General features: G+C 43.8%; 2 protein-coding genes across 4 annotated transcripts; one reads left to right on the top strand and one right to left on the bottom strand.

Moving 5' to 3' along the window:
• Positions 1–10,240: 10,240 nt before the first annotated feature.
• Positions 10,241–14,450, bottom strand: LOC129589461 (uncharacterized). Its single transcript, XM_055484238.1, has 4 exons — positions 14,264–14,450; positions 12,959–13,740; positions 11,308–12,144; positions 10,241–10,469 (listed from the first exon to the last, which is right to left on the bottom strand). The coding sequence occupies exons 2-4, from the start codon at positions 13,700–13,702 to the stop codon at positions 10,299–10,301; spliced, it is 1,752 nt and encodes a 583-aa protein (XP_055340213.1). The 5' UTR covers positions 13,703–13,740; positions 14,264–14,450; the 3' UTR covers positions 10,241–10,298.
• A 7,521-nt stretch (positions 14,451–21,971) lies between these two features.
• LOC129589515 (uncharacterized) lies at positions 21,972–24,400 on the top strand. 3 transcript variants are annotated; one of them, XM_055484307.1, is made up of 3 exons: positions 21,972–22,104; positions 22,350–23,063; positions 23,211–24,400. In XM_055484307.1, exons 2-3 carry the CDS (start codon positions 22,425–22,427, stop codon positions 24,168–24,170), a joined length of 1,599 nt encoding a protein of 532 aa, XP_055340282.1. In that variant the 5' UTR covers positions 21,972–22,104; positions 22,350–22,424; the 3' UTR covers positions 24,171–24,400. The 3 variants fall into 3 exon arrangements, with proteins under 3 accessions (XP_055340282.1, XP_055340281.1, XP_055340280.1); XM_055484306.1 differs by having other exon boundaries at positions 22,017–22,278; XM_055484305.1 differs by having other exon boundaries at positions 22,017–23,063.
• The last annotated feature ends 2,368 nt before the right edge of the window (positions 24,401–26,768 follow it).

The raw sequence follows: 26,768 nt of genomic DNA, 5'->3' as shown, positions 1-26,768 counted from the left end.
TTTTTAACCGATGAGTTGGTTGCCGTTGATTAGCGATCGCCCATCTTACAACGCAAAGCATTTATGCAAACTGGGTCAAATGATTTGAACATTGCGATGGAGAAATAAAAAAAATTATACGAGAAACTATTAATGTGCTCAAAGCCACGAAGAAAATGCCGAAAACACCATAAACGGTTTTATGGTGCGCTTTAACAGCGTCTGGGTGCAAACAGCCGAACGCCTCTGCTGTTCGGTGTGACGCTAGCAGCAACCAAAAACAATTCCATCGACATAAGAAAAATGACGGTAAAAATGTACAGATAAAAGTACGTTAGGTAGGACGCGAAAGCAGGCCAGTACGCTATAGCGGGTACGATGTGAAGTGTCCAAACTATAAACAGTACAATTAGGTTATTGATCAGCAGGAGACTGTATATGGGGCGTAGATGCGCGGGATGTACCGCTGGCAGACAGATGCGACGAGTCCCTGTTTAGGAAAAGCGGAAGTTGACCTGGTCGGAGACAGCCGGCTCACCGCAGTAAAATTGAGCCAATAATTTAATAACAAGTAGAGAAATAAAAGTGTCAACAACGCGAAACAAGGTAACGCATTATCGATCGGCATCGTGTTGCAGCAGGTAAGCTGTCATGGCGCAACGCAACGAGAAAGCGCGTTGAGGCGCAGCAGAAGGAGTAAATAAAAAGGGCCGATTGTGCAAGGTGTCCAAGTGCGATAATTGGTATCACATTTCCACGCTTTCGGCTGCTACTGGAAACAAAGCTATCCCAGTCGGCAACGATATGAACCGGAAGCTGGCCAAGTTGTTCACGCGCGCAGTTTATTCAGAATTTATCTGAGTTTTGCAAACAATTTAAATTTTCGCAATCAAATTTTCGTATAAGAAAGAAATTTCAAAAATTTAAATTTAAATTTAGTTAAAAATTTTATTTTATATAAATTTCCAAAATTTTTTTAAAGGGTTAAGGAACTGTCTGGACGCGATCCGTTTCTAACGCAGTTACAAGGAACTAATACAGCATTATAACCAGCTTCGGAGTGCGCGAAAGCTAGTGGATGTTTATACGAATTCTGTGTACATTAAATGAAATCTTTACTGCAGTATTACAAAATACATACAGTATGGTAACCGTCACTACTATGGTATGGGTCACGTACAAATTGATTTGGAAATTTAACTTGTAAAGATACAGCCCCGGTGATTTAGCGGTATGGACAATCATCGAATAATAGAGGCAATAATTTGCTGCCTCTATTAGTCGTGAAACGTATGGACAACTAGCCAAAACAAAAACTGTAGCAAAGACGACAATACAATATGTTTATGATAAGCAATATTAATTTTTTATATCGGCATTAATTTGGCATGGAACAGCTGTTGCCCAGTGCAGCGTGGCGTGGCGCTCCGGTAGTGTGCAGTTGGGCGTACTTTGCCAGTTTCATGGTGGATTGTCCTCTCCAAAAGACAATCCACCATGAAACTGGCGAAGTACGAGGAACCGAGGTAAGTACGGGTAAGTTTACTATCCGGGTGGATTCACGTTCGAATGCTCCATAGGTTTCGAAGCCCAGCGGCGAGAACCAGTATTCCCGTACCGGAGTGATGTTGCATATAAAATACTGTGTATACTGTATAGTAACCTTATCTGTACGCTAAACATGGTACAACCCGGGACATTAGCATCTGACCGTACTCCGGCAAAAATTGTCGAAATATAAACATCATCTGGTGCTGCATTAAGCGCGATTCTTAGTGGCATCCTTTGGCTTTTAAAGTGCATTTTTCTTTAACCAACCAAAAGCCTGCCGCCAAGAAACGAGCCGTCTCGAACAGAATAAAGCAATTCCGTGTTAAAGAAATGTGCCTCACGTCCGATGATTGATTTCTAATTCTAGCATATGCCCATGGTGATTAGAGGTGCACGTCGAAGATATTCTGCTGCGGTGGCTACGAGTACAGTGTATTTTAATGAATCTGGTCAATAACAATTCGATCTCGATGCACCGACATCCTGCTGGTCATCGTATAACGCTGTTATATTATAACGACCGGAGAAAACAGAAAGAAACCGCATGCCATCGTGACTCGCACCTATGGATGACTCAACAGTACTCCCAGCGCTTCAACAGCCAAAGGAATGTAACAGAGGTATCGATTTTTCAAAAAGCAGTACTTCCAGCGCTTCACGTTTTCTGCCGGGTTATCGATACTTCCTGCTTGGTGCTGCGTCCAGTGAAATGAATCGAGTTGCACACTTACGTCCCGATGATATGCAGACTGGACCCAAGTTTACAGTGGGATTATATTCTCGCAATTTCCCCCAGCAGGAATAAAAGGCATAAATAGACGGCGATAAGGGTTGGTGAGACCTTTTTGGGCATAGACGTCTGATTCTTCGCTTCAGCAAGGGTTCTAACATAGAACCGTTCTTAAAGCGAATAATCAGTCACACTAGCTGGTCGGCGCCGGCACTATTACGCTGTGTTGCTTCACGGTGTGATTCAGCAAAGTGTAATAGCGCAAGCGCAGATATCAGGCATATCGATAATCGTAACAATCCAGAGGCAGCAACATTTCCCATCATAAAGCCATCGCCTAATATCCTAAACGGCCAGAAGTATAAGGAAGATTCATCAGTCTTATGTCTGTTGGAACATTAAAGCAGAGCCGATGTTCAGGCGCTGCGGCTTCGAATTGAAACAAGTCAGTTTGCCTATGTCAACTGCACTTGTAAATATGAGGTTTAATAGCTAATGCGGTTAACCATCAGCCTGCAGTAAAATGAGAATCTGCGATACTGACCTGAAATAATACAGAGCCTGCGCCAACACTTATTACGTACAAAGTTTACGCTTTACGTACAGACAAAGTATGCAAAACCGCGCCCATTTGCATGGCTTGCGTGTATGTCTGTACGGGCCAACGCGGACTGCGTGCGCACAACAGCATTACGCACAGACCTGTGAATTAACTTACGTACAAAGTTACCATTACAGACGGGTAACAGACCAGCAGCACACAGGGCTAAACTTACTGTAAAGTGTAAACCACACATTCCGTTGATCGCTGTTAATTCAAATGAAAAGTTTTTAGAATAACGTCAAGATTTCTTTGCCAACTAAAAATTGTACAGGATAAATTTAAGGCTAAATGATGACTGTTAAAACAATTATTCTGGGTAGCCAGATTACTGCGGGAAACCGCTGTAGACAAACCTAGTAAACAGAGCTCATTACGCCACTGCAACAGTATGACCAGTTTCAAAGAAATTACTGTAGAATAAATAAACACGGTTTTATAACTATCAGGCAGTTTTACGTAGCTTCAAACCTAAGCCATAAAGAAGACAATGACATTAAATGCCTGGCTTACCATGCAAGATTAACAAACAGGCACAAAACATGGTAGTAATTGAGCTGCATTAGCAGCAGCTGGGTAGCCAGCCGAGCAGGGTTCCCTGCATGATAAGTTGAGATACGTGAGCAACCATGTTTCGCAGATCTTCCAAGAAAGCCGAAAAGATAACAAATCTTTTTCAGCTAATTCTCGGCCGGTCTGCATAGCTAATTGAAAATGTGTAGCCACGAGATATCCAAGTGGAGACGAGATAGACAATAAACGCATGGTTATAACAGCCACAAGCGATATATTCCTGGACTGGAATCCCAGTAAGCAGGCTACCCTGCATGATTCTCGTTGACTGGTTTTTGTGAAGATCTTCCACTCAAAAAAAGCTATATATTATTCTGCTTAAACACTTTGGATTATCAGTTTGTCAAAAACTTCACTACAGAAAACAACTTCAAGAAATTTGTAAACTCAAAGTACTGAGCCTGCACCACGTGGTTTCGAATTTTGCCATTGGCGGTGGGCAGCCTCGATCTAACTCGAAACAATTCCCAACCAATCAAAATCGCAGAATCAGAAACTTTGTCTGTCCGTGGGTGTCGCTTAGACCCCGGACAAGGTACGCCCATTCTTGTCAGGGCTTTTGTCGACGCCCACAGACAGACATCGAGCAGAAATCGACGGACATCGAAATTCAGCCAATTGGGACTTGGAAAGCCTATTTCTGCTTTCGATGTCCGTCCGTCCTGCTCGATGTCTGTACGTATTTGGGCTTAGCGCAGGCTCTGTAATGAAGGATCGGATGACGATGACAGTTGCATCCGTAATGCAGTGTTCGGATGTATCGCGGATAGATTGATGCGATGCTCTCAGACGCACCATAAGCGGAAGTACAAGTAAACCTAGTGATCATCAACTGGACGGAAGCGATCAAACTGATGGCGAGCCGTAATCAATAATTATAAGGAAATAAAAGCGCCTATTACGCACATGCAAATACAGGAACAGAAAGTACAATACAGGCATATTATTGGCTAGCGAGCGTGGCGTGTGCACTGTGCGGCCGGTAATTTGTCGTGACGTAATTGGCAACGAGGAAGTTAGATAGAAGCGCAGCAAGGTACGCATGCTTACAAGTTACAACTACAAGAGCTGGTTAACTGATATTCTCGGGGCATGTTCGGTCCCTTTACATTAAGTATCTACCGCTTGATACTTTGGAAAAAAATGTTTCGATATTAAAAAGTCATTTTTTATTTTTGATTGTTCATTTTTTTTTATCTCATTTATATTTATTTGTTTTAATTTTTATTTCTTTAACATCTTTTATCATAAAGTTTTTCATTTTTATTTTCATTTTTAATTTTATTCATTTGTTTTTTAACTCCCACTTCAGTTGTAGAGTACTAAGAGTACAATGGTAAATTAATGTCGAAATTTGAGAATCTGATTACGTATGAAGTTTAAGAAAGCTTTTTTTTAGATTTAAAAAAAACTTTTAAAAAAGCTTTTTTTTTAGATTCAAAAAAAAACTTATTTTAAACAAGTAACCAGGGATGGTGCCAGCAATGCCATACGACCCTCGGTCATGCTTTCTGTTGATTTTACGCTTCTGTATTACGGTTCTGCTGAAAGCATGAAATTGTTTACGAAGACGCTGCAAAGAGAACGCCTGTTCGGATTTCGACCGTAGAACCAGAGCTACAGACATTTTTCTTCCAGATTTTAAATGAATGATCAAAAAGGTTGAAATTAATTTTTAAATTAAAAAAAATGTCAGTCACTCAGAAGCTTGGTTTAGTGTAAGAACGATCTTCATATTATACGTTTACGTGCATAATTTCAAGACGATCGTCCATAAGACAACTTTAGGTACACCGTACACGTAAATGCAAGTAATCCGTTGGGAATTGGGTTTCGCCCATACGTCATGGACTCATGGGTGAGATACGTGTACGGTTGGGAACGGGTGATGGTTGTTCAGCTCGGGCGTCACACCGACTGGCGGTGGTAAGTCACCACTGCCAGACGATTTGAAGCTCGAGCAAAAAAACTACCATGCCACGAAATGTGGCTCTCTTTAGCTCCATCTCCTCAAGATATTGTTATAAATTTTGATAAACGTGATCCACACATACGAATAACAATATAATCCACCACAAAATTAAAACAGAATGTAAAAAGTAATACTGACATATATAATATACTTCTATACATACGTGAATAATATAGCAGACCATCGGTTTCTTCCGGAAAAATTGTTTATCAAATAAACGTCAAGCAAACTTTAATAAGTACTTAGTACGAACTGAGTACCAAAGCAAAACATAAAAACTTAATTTATAATTTATAAGCATAATTTAAAATAACACAGTTTATAATAAAAACATTTCTTCAGTGCTATCCTGTTCGGGGATTATAACATAAATTATAGCAGACAGACAACAGACAAGGCGTATAACAGAAAAAGGGCGCATGGCAACGATAATGTCTGCAAGGACGGAACGCAGCCTGACAGCCGCTTCATCCTGGCCGCAGCTGCGACACATGTAGATGCAGCAGCACTTATGCAGAAATATCATACTTCCTCCTATCTAAAGCAGTCTGTGTTACGCCGTTGTTGTATAACGAACTACGCATACCGCACGAAGCCAACAAATCCGGGCTTTGCGTGTTTACTTACTTGTATGACATTACGGCCGTACAACATACAACTTCTCGGTAACCCGTCCGCTCAAGCGAGTTAAACTCGCCAATGCCGTACATGGACTGGAATACTTGGGCAGGCTTATTGGGATATTGTTTTATTGACTGTACAAAATGCAACGCAGATCTGCCTCTGCCGGGCGTCTACGGTTTAAGGTGCTGCGCCAATCAATACGTAGTGTATACGTAATTTACCGCGGTTGGTGGCTTCCCCCGCAATAAGAGATGTACCCGTTATAAACGCCCTTCCTCAATCATGTTTGAAAAATAAAGCAATCCTGTTTGAAAAATAAAGCCCCACCCCCCCCCCCGAAATTACAATTACTGCCCAGGTGACGTCAGTAGGTGTAAATGTGTGAACAGTGCTAGCTGTACAGTCTGTACTTGTGTAAGCTGTACTCGTGCAAGCTGTAGCGTAGTGCACGAGCACACATGGTTACAGCTGTCATTGGTTTACGGCAACAACATCGTGTCGGTCCGTTGTAAAGCCGTCACCACGATTTTTATAAGAATTTTATCGGGAGATTAATGGCATCTGCAGCAAGTTCATTTTCCAGCCGACGAATTCAGTTGATTTCTACCAGTTTGTTTATTTTCAATGTCTCATCCCCCGCTCAGGTTTATTATCCTGTCGCTTTCATCTGGTGCGACATACAACTGAATTTCTGTTTTCCGAAAAATTCCTATTTTCCTGTTCCTGGTAAACTAAAAGGCCCCAAGGTTCTTGCGAATTTCTACAGCATTTGTGGAGTTCAGTAGACCTGATAGTTATCCTTTCTATATTTTACTTGCACTATTTCATCATTTCTATATTTTGGACGACGACAGTAGGATAGGATAATTATTATCTGTTACGTAATTTCTGCGAGGTTATCTCCGTTTGTAGGCGCTGAATCGGCAGGCATACCAGATGGCCGTCATCTGGTCGCACGCCGATTACGAGCTTGCTGCGGGAACGCGTTCCTCACGGTTTGGTTGCTATGTATCGTTCATTTGGCATGCATCTTCCTCCGGACCCATCCATCTTTTTCGGTTTAAAGTTTTACTAAAGCTAATTGGTAATGTTCCTGAACAGGATTCCAATGTACTTTACAGTACATTGGCATGCTAATTAGGAGCATTAACATCAAGGACGCTTTTCTTGTGCAAAAACAGGTACTGGAGTTCGGGCTGTTAATCAGTGCATACCAGTGGGATCATTTTCGGTACATACATTTGCTTCGTCGCCGGATGGGATGAAATTGCAGCTTAATAGCACAGAATCGGGTTTACTACAGGAATGGCAGCCGCTTCCACTTCGACTCTGGCTTGAATTATTGCTCTAGTGGCGTAGTATTCGGGCCTCGGCTGATTACTGTAGTAGCTGGAGTCGGGAGTTGATCGATAGTTGGCCGATTGTTAATGTGTCGCGGTACGAACTTCCGCACACCGGCAGAACATCGTTACCGACTCGTGTAAACATCCATTTCTCTAGAATGGTATTGCTACCATCGCACAAATTAGTTGGAGTCGAAAATAAACGATTCTGAAGGATACTTTGATTCAGGTATTCTGCAGTTAATTTGCCGGCAGCGGGGTCATTCTGTGCAAGACAGGCAACGCCACCGATTCATACCGATTTCCTTTTGTCAATATCTGTATCGAGCTGACACAACCGTTTGCATCTCAAGACATCTCAGAACTTGAGACGCCAACGGCTTTGCCAGCTTTCCCTAGGCGGACTCTTTTCGCATTGGAACCACTGGACGTTGATGGCGGTCTGTGCGCATGGAGAAAATCGTCGGAGTATCATTATAGATAGACACGATTTGCTGCTGTATTAGGCGCAGTTTTGGCGACAATCTTTGGCTTGTTTAATACAGTTACTTTTAAATTGTCAAGAATTGCCGCCAAGTAACGAGCCAACCAAACAGAATTAGGCGCTAAAAGAAAAAAAAAGAATGAATATGAGAATATGAAAGAAGGAACATGCTGTGCTGAAAGCTTAAAGTGCTTTACTTCCAAATTCCAATAATTGCTTTCCAGCCCACACTATACAGTAGTATTATGTAACGGTTACACGGACACGTGAAACATATGCTGCTACCTCGGCTGCAGCTGGTGATGAATCTGGCAAATTGCAATATTATCCCGATGCGGTTATCTCCTGCTTATTAGGACCGGCATACAACGTTCTCGTACGCCGACCGGAATTAACAGGAGGAAACCGAATGCAGTCGTCGCGTCCATGGATGACTCATACAGTACACTCAGAAATTAAAACAGCCGAAATTTTATTTGCCCCACGTGTAGCGCCCCATACAAAGGATGTTCCCTGCCAAACAGAGAACATCATTGTGCCCACAGGGTTTTTTCTGGCTTCGTGATAAGTCGTCGCCAGTTCCAGCTGACGTGAAGAACCAGTACTTCTGCAGACATTTTTCGTAATACTTCTTGTTTCCCTCCATACTCATTGTCCCTTTATTGACTTATTGCAAGAAAGCCAGTGACGGCCACAAAAACATTTCCCGAAAAACCGTTACCGCACCCACGTTTCCGGAAACATTTAAGCATTAAGAAAAAAAATAACCTTTAATAAGTATCATGGTACGAGTACAAACTATGCACCAGAACAAAACGGCGTTTGCAAAAGAAACACTTCCTCTATGCTGTCCTGATCGGGGGATCGTACCCATTACACAAATCGCGTTTCCCCGTTGGATTTGCATAGATATTCGCTGTTTAAAAAACTCTTTCGCCCGCTTTTGGCCGGTTGAAGTCGCTATACCATTTAAACGCATTAAGAAAACGTATTTCATTTCCTTTTGATTCATAAACCAGAAACAATATTTAAACCGCAATAAAATCCATAAACATTTGATGAAATTTTAGACTGTAGACTGATTTTTTAATTTTAGAAGTATTTATTTAAAAATTTTAAAGTATGTCATGAAATCGGTTTCGTTTCCAAAATGTTTTCATAAGCATGTGGTTTTACAGAATAGCTTTAAGAAATTACAGTTAGCGCTTGCAACTGGATAAACAATGCGCTTTCTGACAATTTTGATTTGCCATTTCTCAGTAATCAGATATTACGCAGCGGTGTTGCGAGGCCGATGCATATCCTAATGTTCCAGCAAGCAGAAAGAAGCATGGCTCATGCGTGGGTCCCGGGGAACACAAGGTAGTGCGTACGTTATCCTCAAGCTGTAATTTAAAGGGACCCAAGGCATGGATTTTTGCGGAATTCCTTTGCGGTAATGCGGCGCAGCCGCTGGACATTGACATACGTCAATTTTGTCGGTCTATAGGAAAGAGCCATGACCACCGGAAAGTTGAATTAAGATGGCGAACGGAATGCAGAGCGTATTACTAGAGTAATATATCTACTTCTCTGTATGCAATATCAATTTGGCGGAATAAAATGTCTTTATACAGACGGCCATCCTTATATATGTCTGCATATGCATTTGATAAAATGTTGTCGAGCGTACTTAACAAAATGTGCTGACTGAGGACAGATGTAGTGGATGCGATGCGTCCAGGCGCCTCGAAAGCGGAAGCGCACTAAGCCCCGCAGACACCCGGCTCGGAGCGATAAAACTGAGCAGTAACCAGGAAACAAGTCCATAAACGTGCCAACAGGTAACATACCCGCCCATCCATAAATAACGCAAGGTCAAAGTATGTGCTTATGCAGACTTGAATGAACGAGAAAAATAACGACGAAACAAATTAGACAAAGTAATTCAATTAGACACCTTTATTTTGTTTCAGTTTCTTTTTCATAATTGATGCGGGCTTTATCTGAATTTGCATGTCAGTATTTCGTTTCATACGGAAACTTAATAGGAAATTAACAATTTCTAATTAACAAGAGCCCAGTTTTGTATCGTATTCGTATCGCCCTTTCACGTCATATTTCCAGGCTTATTCAAAACGTACGTACGAGTATACATTTGAACGCTTTATTGAATTGCAAAAAGATTAACTTTCCTTAGGCAGTATTTTGTGTTTACTATAATAACAGACAGCACAAGCGCAGCCATACCATCTACTTCATAGTAAAAATTAAAACATTACAAAAAAAATCACATTCAACAAAAATAACAATGCGCAGGAAGACAACAACTGCGACAACTACAGAATAATTATGCAATCCGTCGAAAAACCGTTGAATTCCCGCTAAAATGGAAACAGCGAGTCTTAACAAGATACTGAAAACACGCTGAGCCAGTACTCGTTCACATGTCCATTACTAATTCATGCAGAGATCCAGCCTTTTCCCGACGGAAGTGCCAGTTGCATGAGAATGCACAGCGTAATGCGCGACAGCAGCGCCAGTTGTACATCTTCCAGGCCGTCGAGACACCACCGCTTGCCGCGATAATGCGACGACGGGCGCGGATCGCTGGACTGCACAGCGCACAACACCTACCCGCAGAGACATCGGTCACCTACTGAACGCGAAAATCTACACAAGACGAAAGAAAAATGAAGAAACTAAGCGAAGCACCCATCGTACTGCGCTGCGCCTTAAATACCAACTTTCCTTGGACTCTCGAAACTCGCCCGACCAAAACACTGATCACCCAAATTTCTTCAAAGTACAGAACATTTAAAATGAATGGATCTATCTCCATGGATTGGATTGTTCTTGTGAAATGCCACAATTACAATACGAGTACGTCATTTGGAGAGGCTTATCTCGAACAGAAACAGGATCTCTGATCAAAACCTCTGGATAAGGGCCTGTGGTCAATGTTTCGATAGTATATTGCGATTTTTCTTATATTTCGGCCACTTTTAAGTACACGGTTTCGTATTTCGGTCACCGGTCAACGTTCAACGCCCTCAATTTGGCGCGCCACATGTACAGCTGCTGATCGCAACGTGCTCCTGCATTGGGTTATTACTGGTCTGTAGTCATAAAAACAAAATTGAAAATGTTCCAATTCCAAACTTTCTGAAATTTGTAAGCGTAGAAGAGCGATTCCTTTACATTGCATCCGAACTCTGGTGCACTTCCGGTTCGTCGATTGGCCTTTTTTATGGAAATTTTTCACAGTATCTGTTTGAAAAATCACGAGCGAAGTTTTTGCTATGAAAACTATTCATTTCTGGTATTTTTGTCCGTAAGGAAATTTTGACAAAAGGTGACCAACTTATGAAAGCGTATCCTTGAAGTGACTGAAACATGAAAAAAACGAAGTCTTCAGAGTGATCGGTCTTTGGAGCACACTGAAGCCTTTCGGTTAGCCAAACACTGTACCTTGCAACCGGCAATTTTCTCCGGATGATCATCACCCAGACCGAGCACCCAATCGCGCCACTGAGCCAACTCCTGCAGCGCCGCGTCGCCCGGCACCGGCAATGCCGCTTCCACTGCCGTCCACAGCGCGGCCCCGAAGTCCCCGCTCAGCGGCAGACATATTTCGGGCAGCTCCACCGACACCACCGGCCCGCGTCGCCGTCCGTGCTGGGTCTTCAACGGACACATCCACTTCATCGTACAGTCCACCAGGCGCAGCGTGCCACCGGGCACCCGCCGGCCGATCCGTATGAAATCCTCCAGACGGCCGTATCCGCGCAGCGGAACATACAGCCGCCGATAATCAGCGTACGTGTCATGCAGCACACACGGCGTATTATCCAGGCTGTTATTGGTGCCAGTAATAAATAAGTTGAGCTGCACGCCCACTAAATACAGCGTTGTTAAACGCAATCCGGTTCGTTGGGACGCTAGCGAATACATTATATCCGGGATTTTCAGGAGATCGTCTGTTCTGATCTTGTGCTCCCGGTCGATCAGATAAACACGCTGTACCCCGGGGCGGAGATGTTTGTAGAGGAGAGCCGATGGGAGAAAGGGACAGGGTGTGTCGGAATGTTGGTTGCAATGGGTATCGTGTCTAATGATGATACTGGTCGTCAGTGCTGGTGAGTCTAAGATCATGTTCCACGTAACGCAGACGCTCCGAATTCTCGTCTGCGTTATCGTGTCGGATTGGGCGAACACTTCCCGCCACAATTCCGTCGGCAGTCCGCTGAAATCATCCACGGCCTCTTTGGCGTGCATCCATTCGTCGTGAAAGCGCTGCAGGCTAACCTGGGAACCAAACAGCAAATACCTAAGAGCCCATCTCAAAAATCGGGTAAACACATTTAGCATGTTCTCGTACCATAGATAAATCGCAAGCCTAATGTCATTAGAAGAAGTAGCCCAGTACACCGAATTCGTGCGCATGCACGAATCTCGCACCCAAATCACTTTTTTTTGCATTGGGTTATTTGGCTGTGGAGCCAAGTGATTTGGATACATTGGCGTGAAAACCGATTTGGCGCGCAACATCCGCTTGGGGAAATATAGCTATCAGAAAATTAAAAAAAGGCCACACGTATTTAGGTGTACCAGAAGTGTTATTAGACTGTAAAGAGAGAAGTGGCTCATGCTCCTGAGAAGACTGATCTCGTTCGAGTTTTGCACGCGAAAACGCCCATCAGCTTGAAGATCGTTTTCATACAGAACCAGATTTCCGTTATGTTTTGGAAATTTTAAAATTAATTCGAGAAACTTTGAAATATTTTTAAATTTGAGAAACATGATACAAAATTCGGTTCTGTGTAAAAAGGAGCTTGAACTTATTGTGCGTGTCTACGCGAAGTTTGAAGATGGGCCTATAAACAGACGCTTGGCACATCTCCGTGCGTTTGGACCTTTGCAGTTTTCTTTCAAAGGTTACTGCCCAACAGGAAGTTCCGCGCACAAACGGTTTTCACGCCAATATGTACAAATCATTTGGCTGCTGAACGATGCCGTAAAAGACGGCAAAAAGGTGTTTAGGAATGCGCGAAGGTGAAAGTTTTCGTGCATGTACACCAGTTTGCTAGACTACGTTTCCTTAAACGATGCCGGATGTTACCGTCAGTGTTGAGCCGATGTTGCTGAAGTACATAATACCCGATTTGTAGATGCAGTCCACCCGGTCAGCCACAAGGTCTACCAAGCAGACCTCCGTCCACGGGTGGTAGGGACGACGGTTATTCCACAACCGGATTAACGTAGCTGCATGTTCCGCGGACAGGGAGCGAAACTCCCGCCCCAAATGTGTATAGTGATGGTAGAACGTGTTAGAACGCGTCCGCACGTGCAGTTCTGCGTAGTTGACGGCGGGCGTTGCAGCACGCTTTTCCCACTCCTCCTGCACCATCCTCTCAAGTTCACTCGCATACGGGAGATCCCCGCGCCACATATCGAGCAGGGGACACCGGATTCGCTCGATTGGGAGGATATCCGTGCAGGGTACCCCCGTAACCGTATCTGGCCAATGGACGACGGCCGCTTCGCACCACGCGTAGCGCACGCCGCGTTGCTGACACGGCATTTCTCCGGGGACCCACATCCACGGACCGGACGGGGTCTCCGGAACCAGGACGACCACGGGAATGCGCGGCACGGGTGCGGTGTAAAGTCTGGCCAGGAAGTCACCGGAGAGAAGGCGTGGCAGGAAGCAGTTGTCGAAGGTGTAGAATTCGCGGTGACGGTTGGGACACAGCAGGTCGACGAAGAGCCCGTCTTTGGTCAGGGCTACCACGCGGCCGTAGCGCAGGCGGCCGTCGCGGCCTAGAACATGAACGCTGTTTTGTCGCTGGAATCCGCCACACATGGTTTTGCGCTGCGATTGGACGTGGAACTTGGAAGGAACTGAAATAAATAATGTATATATTGAACTATTAAAACAGTTTGCCTAAGGCTAACTATCTGTAGCTTCTGTATAGATCGGTGATTAATTTCTGGATAATAATGGCTAAATAATGATTTTGAATACGGCCTAGCGCTGAAATCCTTAAAGAAACCTAATGCTCCACTAAGATTTAAAATTTCTCGCCTATTCTGACTCAATGAGTCTTTCACCGAGCACAACTTGCATTCTGAGACTCAATGTGGACCGCTCAAAAGCTCTGTTTATGTTAAACGAAGCTCGGGAAGAAGTCTCGAAAAAGCTTGAAATAGTCACGACTCACAAGCACTGATGGGATAAGTTTACAAACTGTATTGCCCATGCATAACAGTCTTCCGTGTTACGTGGTAATTTAGAGCTACGACACTGAAGAAGCTCCAGAATGGAACTTCCATTAGCAAAGCAGTTAAGCAATTCCTTTCAAGAGTTCGCTGCAATCACAGTGCAGTGTAACAGATCTGTAGACCAAAGTTCTTTAATGCTCACGGTTTAGGATATAATCAGGATACAGTTGAGGATATAATCAGGATCAGCACATCACCCAGAAATTCCTCCAAGATTCCAAGTCAAGTTGCAATGATCAGCGATGTTATCCAACAGCACAATATGCAAGCCTTCCAACATCCGCAGTGGGCTTACATCAGCGATAAAAAGGGTTATGGCGAATCTGGAATGAAAGCCATGTTTTCTATAGTAAAGTGAAGTGAAACTGCTCTGATAAAACTATTCATGGAGCTCGAAAGGTGCGTGCAGACTGCAGAGTATAGGGAACTGGGAATAACCGCCTCTCTAGGCGGTAGGTTATCGCTTCTTTATAATCACTACTGTGAGGAGGAGTGGCCTCCCGTACACCCGCATGTCGGGTAGCGGTTAGGTTATTTTGCTGTTTTTTGCTAGTAATTTTCTCCATCTACCAGATCGAAGATCTGGTAGATTCTTCCGTTGTTAGATTCTGTCATCCGAGCTGCTTGCTGTCCTTTTTGACCCCGCAGCAGCATTCTGCTGCGGGAGCTTCTGTAGAGTGGGATATAAAGTGTGCAGGTGTTTGCCGAGTGTTTTGCCTTTTCGCATAGCTCGCAGTATACAACACTGCTCACTCAGCAGGATAGATTCCGTTTCTGTCTTGCCCGTGGATTCTTCCCAGATCCAACGTCATTCTACCGTTGACAGGTGTCGAAAGACCATCATGTAGAGGAAATTAGTCAAACTACACTGAAAGAGGGCGACGGAGCTGTTATCAAAAAATCTCTTTAGCTGGTGCCTGGCACTGGCAGCCGGTTTAGAAGGGGATGAAGATTGCACCGAATACCGATTCAGATCGACGCGTTCCAAGGCAATATGACAGACTGACTTTTGTTACGAACTTTAATCATAAATTTATAATACTCGTATAAATATGCAAATAGCAGCAGTCAGCAGATAGGCAATCTGACGAATAAGTAGAATTTTGTTTAATTTACTACATAGATGAAAAAATCCAGGCAAACGCTAAACGCAGCCGAATACAACTTGAAAGTAAAACAGGTAATAGTACAACGGGCGAGCGAGGATCTAAAAAAATTGCAAGAGACGTGCCGCACATTGATTCACACAAACCATGGTGAAAGTCGTTGTCCACGCTCATGACCACTGATTACAATGCTCGGGATCGCCAACCCTCCGTCGAAGACAGTTGCATAAGAAAGTGCAGCGTGATGCGCGACAGCTTCTCCAACTGACATCCGTCCAGACCATCGAGGCACCACATCTTCCTGTGATAATGCGAGGCCGGGCGCGGATCACGGGACTGCACGGCGCACAGCACCTGCCAACAAGAGCCGCTAAGTTAATAACCAGCAAATGGCCTGTGTCTGTCCATCGAACATTGTGGAACAGCAGACCTGAAACCCGATCAATCGTGCGACGGTTTACAAATTTATAAACGGAATTTGCAAATCGTGACATTGTATTATGGGCACCAATGGGTCGCTTGCTGGTGCAGTTTCACATTCATCCATTCAGATTAAGAATCATTGAGCATTGAGTAACGGTAGTATTGTACAGCTAGCGCTCCAACCAAATTCACTATATTGACTACAGTAAGTTTACAACAAGAATTAGGAAGGGGACTGTACCTTGCAGGCGGCTACATTCATTTTCGCGGCCTCCTCATCATCCAGGTTGGTCAATATTGTCCACCACTGGCCCAGCTCTTGCAGCTGCGCATCACTCGGGTTCCGGCTGCCTGGGCAATACCGCACATACTGGAACTATATTCTTAATCTGAAGGGTGTTGCCCACTCATTTTTCAATGAAATTCTGCACGCAGCGTAAAATCCCGTTAAGAAGAAGTTCTATCGGGTTCAAGGTCATGGCGGCAAAATTGCTTGTACGCGATACCTGAAGCGCTTTACGCATCTGAGCCCCTGCACCTAATACAGCAAGCAAAATGGGGTCTACTTCACATTCTAACAAAGCAAAAAATGTTTGTATGTCTTGAATGCAAAACACTGCCGCTTATTCACTATAAAATTTTGGAAATCATAAAAAAGTTCTTGTTAAAAATTTAACTTAAAAACAGCGTATACTGGAACAGGAACAAAAATTTGTAGAGAGATTTGCTTTGTCAATTTTAAAATACGCCTCAAATTCTTGCTTTTTCTACCCCATATCCGTTTTATTTTTATATACAGAGTATTCAGTTAGAAAACACTTATTAACAAAACGTCTCCATAAGGTTGTCTGTCACCAATTGATTTTTGTCTAAGCTGATCAAATCTCATAAATATTCGAGCTTTCCTAATTTTGGTTATTGATTTTATAAGTTAAGGTCGTCTAAATGTTCAGTAAACCGCGAAGAACTTTTTGTTGGCATTGGCACTCACTAGTGGTATTTTCAGGAATGCTGCCGCTGGATTGCGCGGCGCACAGTATCTGCCAACGAAACACGTAAATACTGTAGCTTAAAAGTGTAAGGCTGACATCCAATAAGAAATTAAAAGTCAAAAAGCTTCAACTAAATATGTGGTTGGTTTACTCAGCAATAGCCCTGTACATAAATGCCTGTGCTAACGGACACGGATTAAATTTATTTAAATTTTTAACATTGAGCAGCCGAAATCGTTATTCGTGGTCTTAGGACGCCTATTCGGTGTGCCCACTACGTCTGCTGCGGTTTAACGTTAAATGTGCATATTTCTATCATGATTTACACAATTAAAAATTATTATCGATAACGCAAAGCAGCTGCATTCTGCGGGCTGTATTGGTCCGGGGAAATCGTTGCTTGAAATGTCTATAAAGTAATATTTGTGGTCGTGATTGGGGAACAGTACAGGTATAGGCTGGTGTTTGGATCACTAATTTTACATGTAAAACTACTGTAAATTTTGGTAAGTATGTAGTATGTAAGTAACTACGACAGAACGCACAGTAATTTTGAAGACATGTCATGTAGAGATAGAAATCCAGTATATCCTATCACCCTGCTACAATACAGTACAGACTACAGATATATTCTAACATATGCAATGCACAAGCATCGACGCCGTGGACAGATTAATATCGATCGCATTTAGCCACCAATCGATAGCTTACGCCGAGTTCACAGGCTCCAAACTGCACATGAGTGAAGGGAACCACTACAAACTGATGTTCACATCTATTCCGATTAGTGATTATTATATTTTGATGCAACTTGTTTTTTAGGATTTTCCAAGGTGTTATTTGTAGTAAATCGCTAGTTTTGAAAATGGCAAGTCATGGATCACGAGTGTGCAGCGGTAACACACCAGATGAACAACAAAGTGGGCAACCGACTGCGGAACATCGCATGGTGAAGTTGATAGTTACACGTAATACATGGACGTGTGTTATGGTTGCCTTGTCACTCGCATCATTTATGCTTTTAACGACTCTTGTGCGGCTGTTTATAATAATTGGCATTACCGCTTTAAGCGACGACTTCATCATCCGCGACCTAGTAAGATACATGCATTTATATCTACAAATCCCCGATGCAATAGGCTAAGTAGCATGCCGCTAGCACTTGACATTTCTTTGGAGTAAATATTAAATGACATATGCCCGAATAAAACAATATTTTCTGTGGATTAGGATTATTTTCTTGTTTGCAAATATGTTAAACTTACAACAAATCATAGTACAACAGTATCATGACTTATGGTAGGGATTTCAAAAGATAAACAACCAGGTACCTCATTAGCGAAAGGATGGAGGGCCCTCTTGCAAAAGGCCTTAATAGTGCTATCATATAAATTTATTTAACAAATAGAATGATTTTTTATTTATTATTATTGTTTTTATTTAGCAATTAACTCAAGCTCGAACTATTATTTTTAGCCGGAGACGTCTCAAAAGAAAGTGCAGATCGTGCTGATAATTGCAGTAATGTCCTTTGAAGTGGTTTATTTTTTATACCCTGTTGGCGCTCAGATCCAGATAACGCGGATCTATCTACATTTGCAAAACTATCGCCAAAATGCGGCTGTACTACCCAATATGCGCAATTTTACGACAGCAACCGGTTACTGGTGGAGAAGTTGTCGCCGTATGCACGCCGAAGTTTGCATGGGAAAATATGTGCCGATTTTTAACATAGTAATCGTCACTTGTTTCGTTATTACTGGGTTTATTTCGGAGAACGAAAACAGTGGAAGTTATCTTAAGGCCCATAAAAGAATTTGTTTACCGCTGGCGATAATGGAATTGATGAATTTCGCCGTTGCCTGGTTCTGCAAACGGGAAGTGGAAGACCTAGAATCCGCTATTCTGCAAGCGTGGCATCATCAAAAGAGGAAGTATTTTATGCCATGCACTGTCGAGAACAAGAAAATCATGGCTCAGCTGCTTTCGTCAATTTTAAGCTCACATCCAACAACCCAAAGATAGGTTGTCTGCGGGACCAATTTCTTGAGCAAAGCTCGAGACGTGGATGACAAAACCAACACAGGAACCGCGAGTGTGCTAGCGACATATCTATTGTATCAGTTGATTATGACTTTGTGTTCGACTGTGTGAGTTTGTCATATTCCGCTTATACGAGTACATGCCATCTGCCGTACATACGTTAATTTCGTAACCATTCTAGTGTTATTGTGGCTCTCTGTGCATTGCGCGTACTTGCATTATGACGGAAATTAAAATATTTTATTATGAGCCACGCTCATTTTAAACCCCCGCGCACGTACAGCTAAAATTTGCGACATTTTGAAGCAGTTATTGCTAGTCGAAGGGATGGGACGTGTAACAAAAGACAGCTTGTCTTTTGTTACACAAGGTTCCATTTTCTTCGCTGGTTTGTACTGTTGCGTTAACTGTGTTTATACGAATGTCGACCGGAGCGCAGCGAAGGTCATCTAATCCAGACAAAATCAAAAAGGTGCTGTCTGTCTGTCCGTTACGGAATGACGTCATACAAGGAAGTAAATGTCGTCATATAAGGAAGTAAAGAATTTATGCCATAGGGAGCCGGAAATGACGTCATATAAGGAAGTAAAAATGATTTCCAGTGAAAGGTCAAATCAAAGGCTCAAAAGAGCACCAGCAGTTGTCAGGTCACCGTAAAATTTGAGATTTGCAACAAACATTTCTTTATTAGCCCTGCTAATTGCCTTTTGAAACGTTTAACACGGGTTTGGCACTGGAGACTGGAGATATTGTTGCCGAAAAATACTTACCTTAAGGCAAACCTCGATGGTGCTTGTTTAGCTTTACTTTGGTGGTATGACGCTTTATGTTTATGTTGAGGTTGATCTCACAGACCGTTTCAGTCAGTAAAACAGCAAGCAGATAACAGTTCACCGATCACATAAGATTTAAATCTGGGCTCGGCGGTAAAGGTACAGTCATGGCAAAAGCGCCTGATGGTTCGTGTTGTTGGGGAGGAAAGTTTCTGCTTTTCGTAATCCAACATCCGCTGCTTCCGCATCCGCTGCTTTCTGCTTTTCCGCAACAAACCGGCAACAATGAAAGCGGGTTTTCACTAAAGATGACCCAGTAAAATGCATGTTTACATTCCTCTGTACCGGGCACGGCAAAAAGCGGTCAAGAGGAAGATAATAATATATGTATTACAGAGTTGGCTACAAAACAGTAAGTTTCAACACATCTTTTTGCTATTGTGTGCCAACAATCAGTGTAGCAGCAATGCAAGCGCAGAATCGGCAAGAGCAAAGAAAAGCGCAGTAAGTAAAAAAATGCTCTTCGCCCCTTCAAGAACAATTTTTGGAAAAATAATTTCTAAAATCAATAACAACTCGGAGCCGGCTACTCTGTACATGTATTTCAGAAAATTTTGAACTTTGATCAGACAAAAGAAAAGAAATTTTCAAAAAGGACTGTAAAGATTTTTTATGATAAATGTTTGCGCATCTTGTTTAAAACAAACAAAAGTAACTTCCGGTGTCAAAAAGTTTTTTTCAGGATAGGGAAAAACGTTCCTGTGGAACGTTTTTCTGCGTTTAGCCAAAACGTTCCGCAGGACTTTAGCGATTTGAGCTAAACACAGCCTCGTGCTTGAATATAAAAGTCTGCTTCGATTGTTATTACTTCCGCAAAATAACGACTTGCAACTATTAACCTTTACACTTCAAAACAATTACTGGAGTTCAGACTTCAGAACATATAGAACTTCAGAACGTGTGCGGGCGGCTACAGTAATAAAAGCATCTGCAACACTTAATTAACCAACCCAGCTGCGCTCCGGTCTGCCAGTGCACGCCAAAATGCATTTTCCTAGTTACAGTGTAACAAAATTGTACCTGATACAGAGGTACTCCAATCTAAAATAGATCTTGTAACTTGACGCTAACTATTAACAGATGTAATTGACGTTAATGACTTTTTCCACTATTTACCGAAAATACGAGCGCACTGTAAAAATAGAAACCAGCACTCGCATTAGACGCTTATAATTAACCTTTGGAGCTTGGAAACCATGGATTTTCAGATTGAGAGTGCGCAATTCCCGATGGGCAACTGTTCTGGTTGCATTTGATATGTTATGAAGGGCTTATGATAATCTGGTCAAATATAATTTTGGTGGCCTTTGCAAGGTATCTGTACGAGTCCCGGCAATTCTTATCTAACAAACTTCCTCCTTAACCGTTTCTAAATGTTTTTAAAGTTGCTAGAACAAAATTCTAAAGATTATGGTAGCCATAAAAATAGCGCTTTATCAGCACTTTTCCCTACTTACATCCAAAAGCTAATATTATTTCGAAAATACAGTAAAAGGAATCTGACAACAACAATCCGGGGACTCGTTACAATTCTGGAGCAGTAATTTTTTGTTTCACGGAATGCTATCGGTACGAAACCAATTAAGGTTATATAACATACAAACAGAGCTAAAATTTGTACGTTTTCCGGAACCTATTTCTGGTGCTTAAAGCACGGTTTAGTAGTTTTCTCACTTCAGCTTCCCATACGGGAGCTATTAAGAAACGCAAGCATCCACGCAAAGCATCCGCGTTCAGCAGCACATCCAGTGGGCTACGCAGCAAACAAAATGAAACGGTTCTGTTTCGGCAGTTGGATTTCCTCACCTGAGCCGGATCAAGACGACCAGGAGCCGCAACTGCAAGAAAACCCTGACGATCAGGCGCCGGGTGCAGATGATCCGCCGCCGTATGAGGACTTTGCTCCTCCTCCCTACGAGGAAGCCGTGGAGATGTAGCTGGGTCTGCTGCGGCCGGATGTTCCGTCGGACTGTCTCGCATTGGTTTCTGGGGTATGTGACTTTATAGTTTTGGAGCGTTTGTAGTTCTTTTCAGTGCAGTGATTGTCTCCCTTTTATAGTGTACTGTTAGTGTACCGCATGCACTGTTTGTATTTATGATGACTGTATCTATGATGATGTGTATTTAAAATGTACGGTATGATGATAGTTTACTCTTGTTGTCTTTTCAAAAGTATCTGACACTATCTGTAGAAAGCTGAAAATGATTATGTGGCTCACTCGTTTTAGTAGCACAGATAAATGCAGTGCTATCTTAGTTATCAATAAATCCTCGTGGGTTGCTTTGTTGTCAGCCAGTTGTTAACAGAAAAATAACGTAGTACCGTACAGTATCCTTGCAATAATAATAATGTAGCAAGATATTAACTTTAACGTTCTGGCACACGTGCGCTATACTCTGTATGAGCGCATTCAGTGCAAGCGCATTCAGTAATCACTTTAATACGACAGGCTTGGACAACCCGTGCGGTTGGCTCGAATGACTGATGTGAAGGCTTTCCAAACACTGTAGTTTAGTGTCGTACAGAGCTCGTCTCTTATTAAGGCCGACAGCGCGTTGAGTCCGCAGTCAGATCCTGCGGATACGGTAATTTCATTTGATTCCAGAGTTTTCTTTGCATTTATTTTGCAAGCCTTAATCTAGTACTCGAATCTGATTGATCTATTACATACGCTATTTGCAGTCCTGTAATTCTCCAAGCAGCTTCAAATTTAAGCAGCTGTGTATGGCACACTATAAATTACGATCATCCTACCAACGGTACGCTCCAAATGAGAATACTATCAACCGTTTCAGGAGCTAGCGCAGTTACCATGTGTGGCGTATTCCAGGAAACCAACAGCGTACACGTTCTGGGCCGCGACGGCCGCGTGGTGGACGTAGCGCCGGACGGGCTCTTCGTGGACATGCTGTGTTCCAATCGCCGACGGGAGTTCTGCACTTTCGCAAACTGCTTCTTGCCGACCTATCTATCCGCAGACCTCCTGGCTACACTGTACGCGGCAGCCGTTCCCCGCATGCCCGTGGTCGTCCTGGTCCCGGAAACGTCGTCCGGTCCGTGGATTTGGGTACTCGGTGAAATGCCCTGTCACAATCGCGGGACGCGGCACGTCAGCTACGAAGCGGCGGTGGTCCACTGGCGGGATCCTCTCACGGGGATCCCTCACGTGGATCTCGTCCCGCTCGACCGTATCCGCTGTCCACTCTTTGATTACCCCGGCGCGTATCTCCCTGGGCGGGATAAAGTGAGGGCAATGGTGCAGAATGTGCTGAAGACGCGTTATTCGGGTCCACCCGCCGATTACACTGACCTCTACCCTCGCACATGTCGCGGGCAGTTTTACCTGCAGACTGTGCTGTTGGAAGGAATTCCCGCGCTGTCGGCCGAGGAAACCTCCGCGTTCATCACGCACTGGAATCGCTGGGAACCGGACAACCTTGCGCTGGGTTTGTCGAATGTCACCATAGTCGATCTCGGCGCTGGCCAGTCGAAGTACATTTGCAAAGCGGAGAATCACTGCGGGAAACACGAGAACCGCCTTCTGGTAAGCACCATTTAAATCCCTAATAATTATGGCATTCTTGTTCACTCTGCTTGTATATTTTGATTTGAGTTTTTGAATGGCGGACCGACTGGCTGATGTCCACTGTTTACAGTCCTCAAACGAGCTTCGGTGTTCGTATAATTTCAGAATGGACTGCGACGATTCCACGATGAGTGGATGGGCATGCCGCGGAACGAAAACACCGCGCTGCCATTCGACCGCGTTCTGCCGCTGGAACTGTGCCAGGAAGTGTTCTCCCAGTTGGACACGCTGACACAGATCAGACTGCGGCTCGTCTGCACGACGTGGAACCTGCTCACGGAGTCGCCGGCGCTGGCGACCTGCATCGTTATGCAGCACTATGTCCGGTGCCCGCGGTATCCCGATCAGCATGCGCACGGCGTATCTTCGGCGGTGCTGTTCAAATGCCTCCGTCCCGACACGCGCCATGTGGTCCTGTGGGATCGAGCGGCGCAGATGAACGCCCAGGACCTGCTGAAGATTGTCGACGTGCTGCCGTACGTGGCGCAGCAGAATCCCGGGAGCCGGCTGACCACACTCTACCTCGTGGGCTGGCGGATGTCCATGCTGGTCAGCCACGACACGGATACGTGTACAGATACTCCCGGGGAACCCTGTGTGCAGCATGACCCGAAACCGCGGCCCTATCGACTGAGGCGGAATGCCTGCCGTCTGGAGGACTTCATCCGGATTTATGGCGGTCTGCCGTGCGAAGCTCTGCACATGATCAACTGTACGTTGCAGTGGAGTGGCCCTTCCATGGACAGTGATAACGGACTGTACGCGGGTCCCATTCTGGAGGTGACATTTCCGAGGGCCGGGCTGCCGCTAAACGGGGATTTCGGTTGTGCGCTGTGGAATGCTTGCGAAGCGTCGATGCTGGCACCGACGGACGCCGAACGGCGAACGCTCGTGCAGTGGCTGACACGGGCGAGTGATATGAAAAATCGGGAGCTGCTGAAAATAGTCGTCTGCAAGGGACGATGGCCACATAAAGCGTTGCTTCGCCAAGTTCGGGCACTTTTTATCAAAAATTGCTATAACTCACCCGTCAACAATTTCAAACCTATTAAATTTTTATTCTAGCACCGTATGTGTCCATCATCTTTTGCACTTAAGTTTTCCAAGCCAGTAGCGCGTTTCGAATTGCAGCGAGTCTGAAACTAGAGCAGACCTGCTTAAAAATGCGGCTCGACCCAAGTACCATGGGAGCCTCCCTTCTGTTTATAATTTGCTTAAAAATTCCACTGACGTTCTTATCCTTAGAAAATAAACTTAGCTTGTTTGTCGTTTAGTGCTCTTGCAAAATGAGCCCAAGGTCGTATGAATTCAATAAAATCCACGTGACCTTTGCAATGAGACTGTAGGCCTAGTTAAAGTGGATGGTGACCCTTTGTAAACGCTTGCCCTGAAACCGCGCAATGTTGCCGATGACAAATTTTTATGAATTCTTATCTGCAAAGTACTGAACACTTATTTAAAAGCCTCCATCCGCACAATAAGTTGGAGACAGTTCGCTCTTGCACACTCAAACGGGAGCCATAGCCTTTTTTGTCTGTCGCTTTGTTCGTTTTTTCTTTCAATTGCCCGGCACTTTCATCTCTCTCCTCGCCTAGCGGATCTCCATCGGAACTTTAAAATCGTTTGATGTAATCATTGTTCCATCATCGGAACGTTTTCGCTTGAGGTTAATTATGCTTCTGCGCTAGGCAACCACAACCTTCGGTAGGCACGTTATACCATACAAGTCTATGGGAGATAACAGTTGTCTCGATGCGGATAATAAAGGGGAGGGGCAGAGGGCGTTTTTGGGGTATTTATAACAACCTTTACCAAAAATTCCCCAAATGAAATTTTTGCGCGGGATTTGTTTAAAACTATTAAGTCGCCCAAAAGGTGTCTGTTACGGGCTAAAAAAAGAATCTTGCATCATCGGGGATCGAGGTGACCGCGTTACTGACTGATTCTAAGATTGTGATTTTTACACTACTGGATGGGCCATAAAAAGTTACACTAGAAAAGTGCAAAACGATAAACGCAACGAGGCATCGAAATACTTCATAATTTATTTTACACCACTGCCCGAACTTGGCGTAGGACCCCTGTAGCTTGAACCTTGAAGAAAACAGTTTGGGAAAAACGTTTCTAACATGGTCGCAATGAGGACCCATCTGTCGCGCATAATAATCGCCAGGGTTCTTGGAGAAAAGCTTGGGGGTGCCCAATTGCATTAAAATAAACCCACTGCTTTCTTCGTTTCGCTGCTTTATGCCGACTGCTACAGCGTTACAGTTTTTCTGCTTGGCAGATGCTGTGCGCCACGCAGTCCCGTGATCCGCGTCCGACGTCGCTTTTCGCGGGAAGCAGTGGTGTGGGGACGGGTTGGAAGGAAGGCAGGTGGAGAAGCTATCGCGCATTACGCTGCACTTCCTCAAGCAACTTCAGAGTACAATCGCCAAGAGTTGACGCCGAGCGCGGTGTGAAGAAGCTTCGTGTTTGACTTGCGTCATGATTTTTTTTCCTTGTTAACTACTAAGAGTCGGCGCTATTGCTGGCGCTCCTTGCATTACAGTTTAAACCGGTTCATATTGCACTTTAATTCATCGTTCAAGTGTTTTTTCTATTATTAATTTTCCAACGGACTGAGCAAAAAACGATGAAGATATTAAAGCGGATGAATGTTGTCTAAGCGGTTCAACAAGTGTGACTACCTGTTCTGAACTTCTGACCTGCTTGTCATGAGCGTGGCATGATTAACACGTCATTTTCGGAAGCTGACCGTTCTGTTTCTGAACCTGATTTTAGCTTTGTTTCTTTTCCCGGTCTGGCGGGACGACGTTCCAATAAATTAGGCCTGCGATCTGGCTGCATAGTGAACTGGTGTTTCGATTCTGGTCGTCGTAATCTTAGCTGCTTCGTGACCTTGCATCCTTTCCCAACCTGCACAGTCGTAAGCACCGTCGAAGCGCTGAATAAGCCATTCGAGCTGAGATGCTTTCGTTTTAAATTTTTTTGGTACAGTTTGAAGAATTTATACTGCTTTTTTTTAGTTTGATTTTATGAGTTAAACGTTACCAAACCTACCCTAGAAACCTAACAAAGGACACACAAATCACAATCTTAAAGCCAGACGTACTACAGAGGGTTATTCAGCCAAGTGTGGTCAGCGCATTAAAAAAATTCCTATAATTCAGCTGTAGCGCAGAGTCAGATTCTAATAATTGTTTTATTATGACAAATTAGTTTTGATGCTTTTTGCAAATTTTTGTGACAATCGAGCTTAAACAGCCCGCAAGATTGGCTACTGACCTAAAGACTCCGACTCTAAACCTTTGACCAGGCAAAATTTGGCTTTCGATGATCTGGCCTTAAAAGGATCGTCTGCTTTTCAAATCTGGATGGTTTTAATTGTGAAAAACGACGACCCGAATATTTTTTATAGCAAAAACGATTCGATATTCTTGCGCGTTCTTGCGGTAGGACGGTTGGAAAAAACGCGAAAACAGGAAGACACTCGCAGGAGCCATGCTCATTGTGCGAATTCTTACTCACGGAGCTATAGCTATCCTTTTCGTTCCTCCACAAACTAAAGTTGTAACGCAGGTCTTTCTTCACAATTTACAATGTTCATTGATCGAAAAGGACGCTCCGCGGATTAAGCCTGGCAGAGAGGAAGAAGTCATC

The sequence above is a fragment of the Paramacrobiotus metropolitanus genome, unplaced genomic scaffold, assembly GCF_019649055.1.
Source record: "Paramacrobiotus metropolitanus isolate TYO unplaced genomic scaffold, Prichtersi_v1.0 Parri_scaffold0000035, whole genome shotgun sequence".
NCBI lineage: Eukaryota > Metazoa > Tardigrada > Eutardigrada > Parachela > Macrobiotidae > Paramacrobiotus > Paramacrobiotus metropolitanus.
This window is presented reverse-complemented; position numbering and strand designations above follow the sequence as displayed.

What these genes read in the sequence shown, in the direction of transcription:
- LOC129589461 (XM_055484238.1), bottom strand. Translation starts at nt 13,702, where the DNA reads ATGTGTGGCGGATTCCAGCGACAAAACAGCGTTCATGTTCTAGGCCGC. An exon ending in ACATCGGCTCAACACTGACG is followed by an intron (nt 12,145 to 12,958) that starts GTAACATCCGGC and finishes TTTGGTTCCCAG; the next exon opens with GTTAGCCTGCAGCGCTTTCA. An exon ending in AGAAAATTGCCGGTTGCAAG is followed by an intron (nt 10,470 to 11,307) that starts GTACAGTGTTTG and finishes CTCTGCGGGTAG; the next exon opens with GTGTTGTGCGCTGTGCAGTC.
- LOC129589515 (XM_055484305.1), top strand. Translation starts at nt 22,290, where the DNA reads ATGAGAATACTATCAACCGTTTCAGGAGCTAGCGCAGTTACCATGTGT. An exon ending in AACACGAGAACCGCCTTCTG is followed by an intron (nt 23,064 to 23,210) that starts GTAAGCACCATT and finishes GTATAATTTCAG; the next exon opens with AATGGACTGCGACGATTCCA.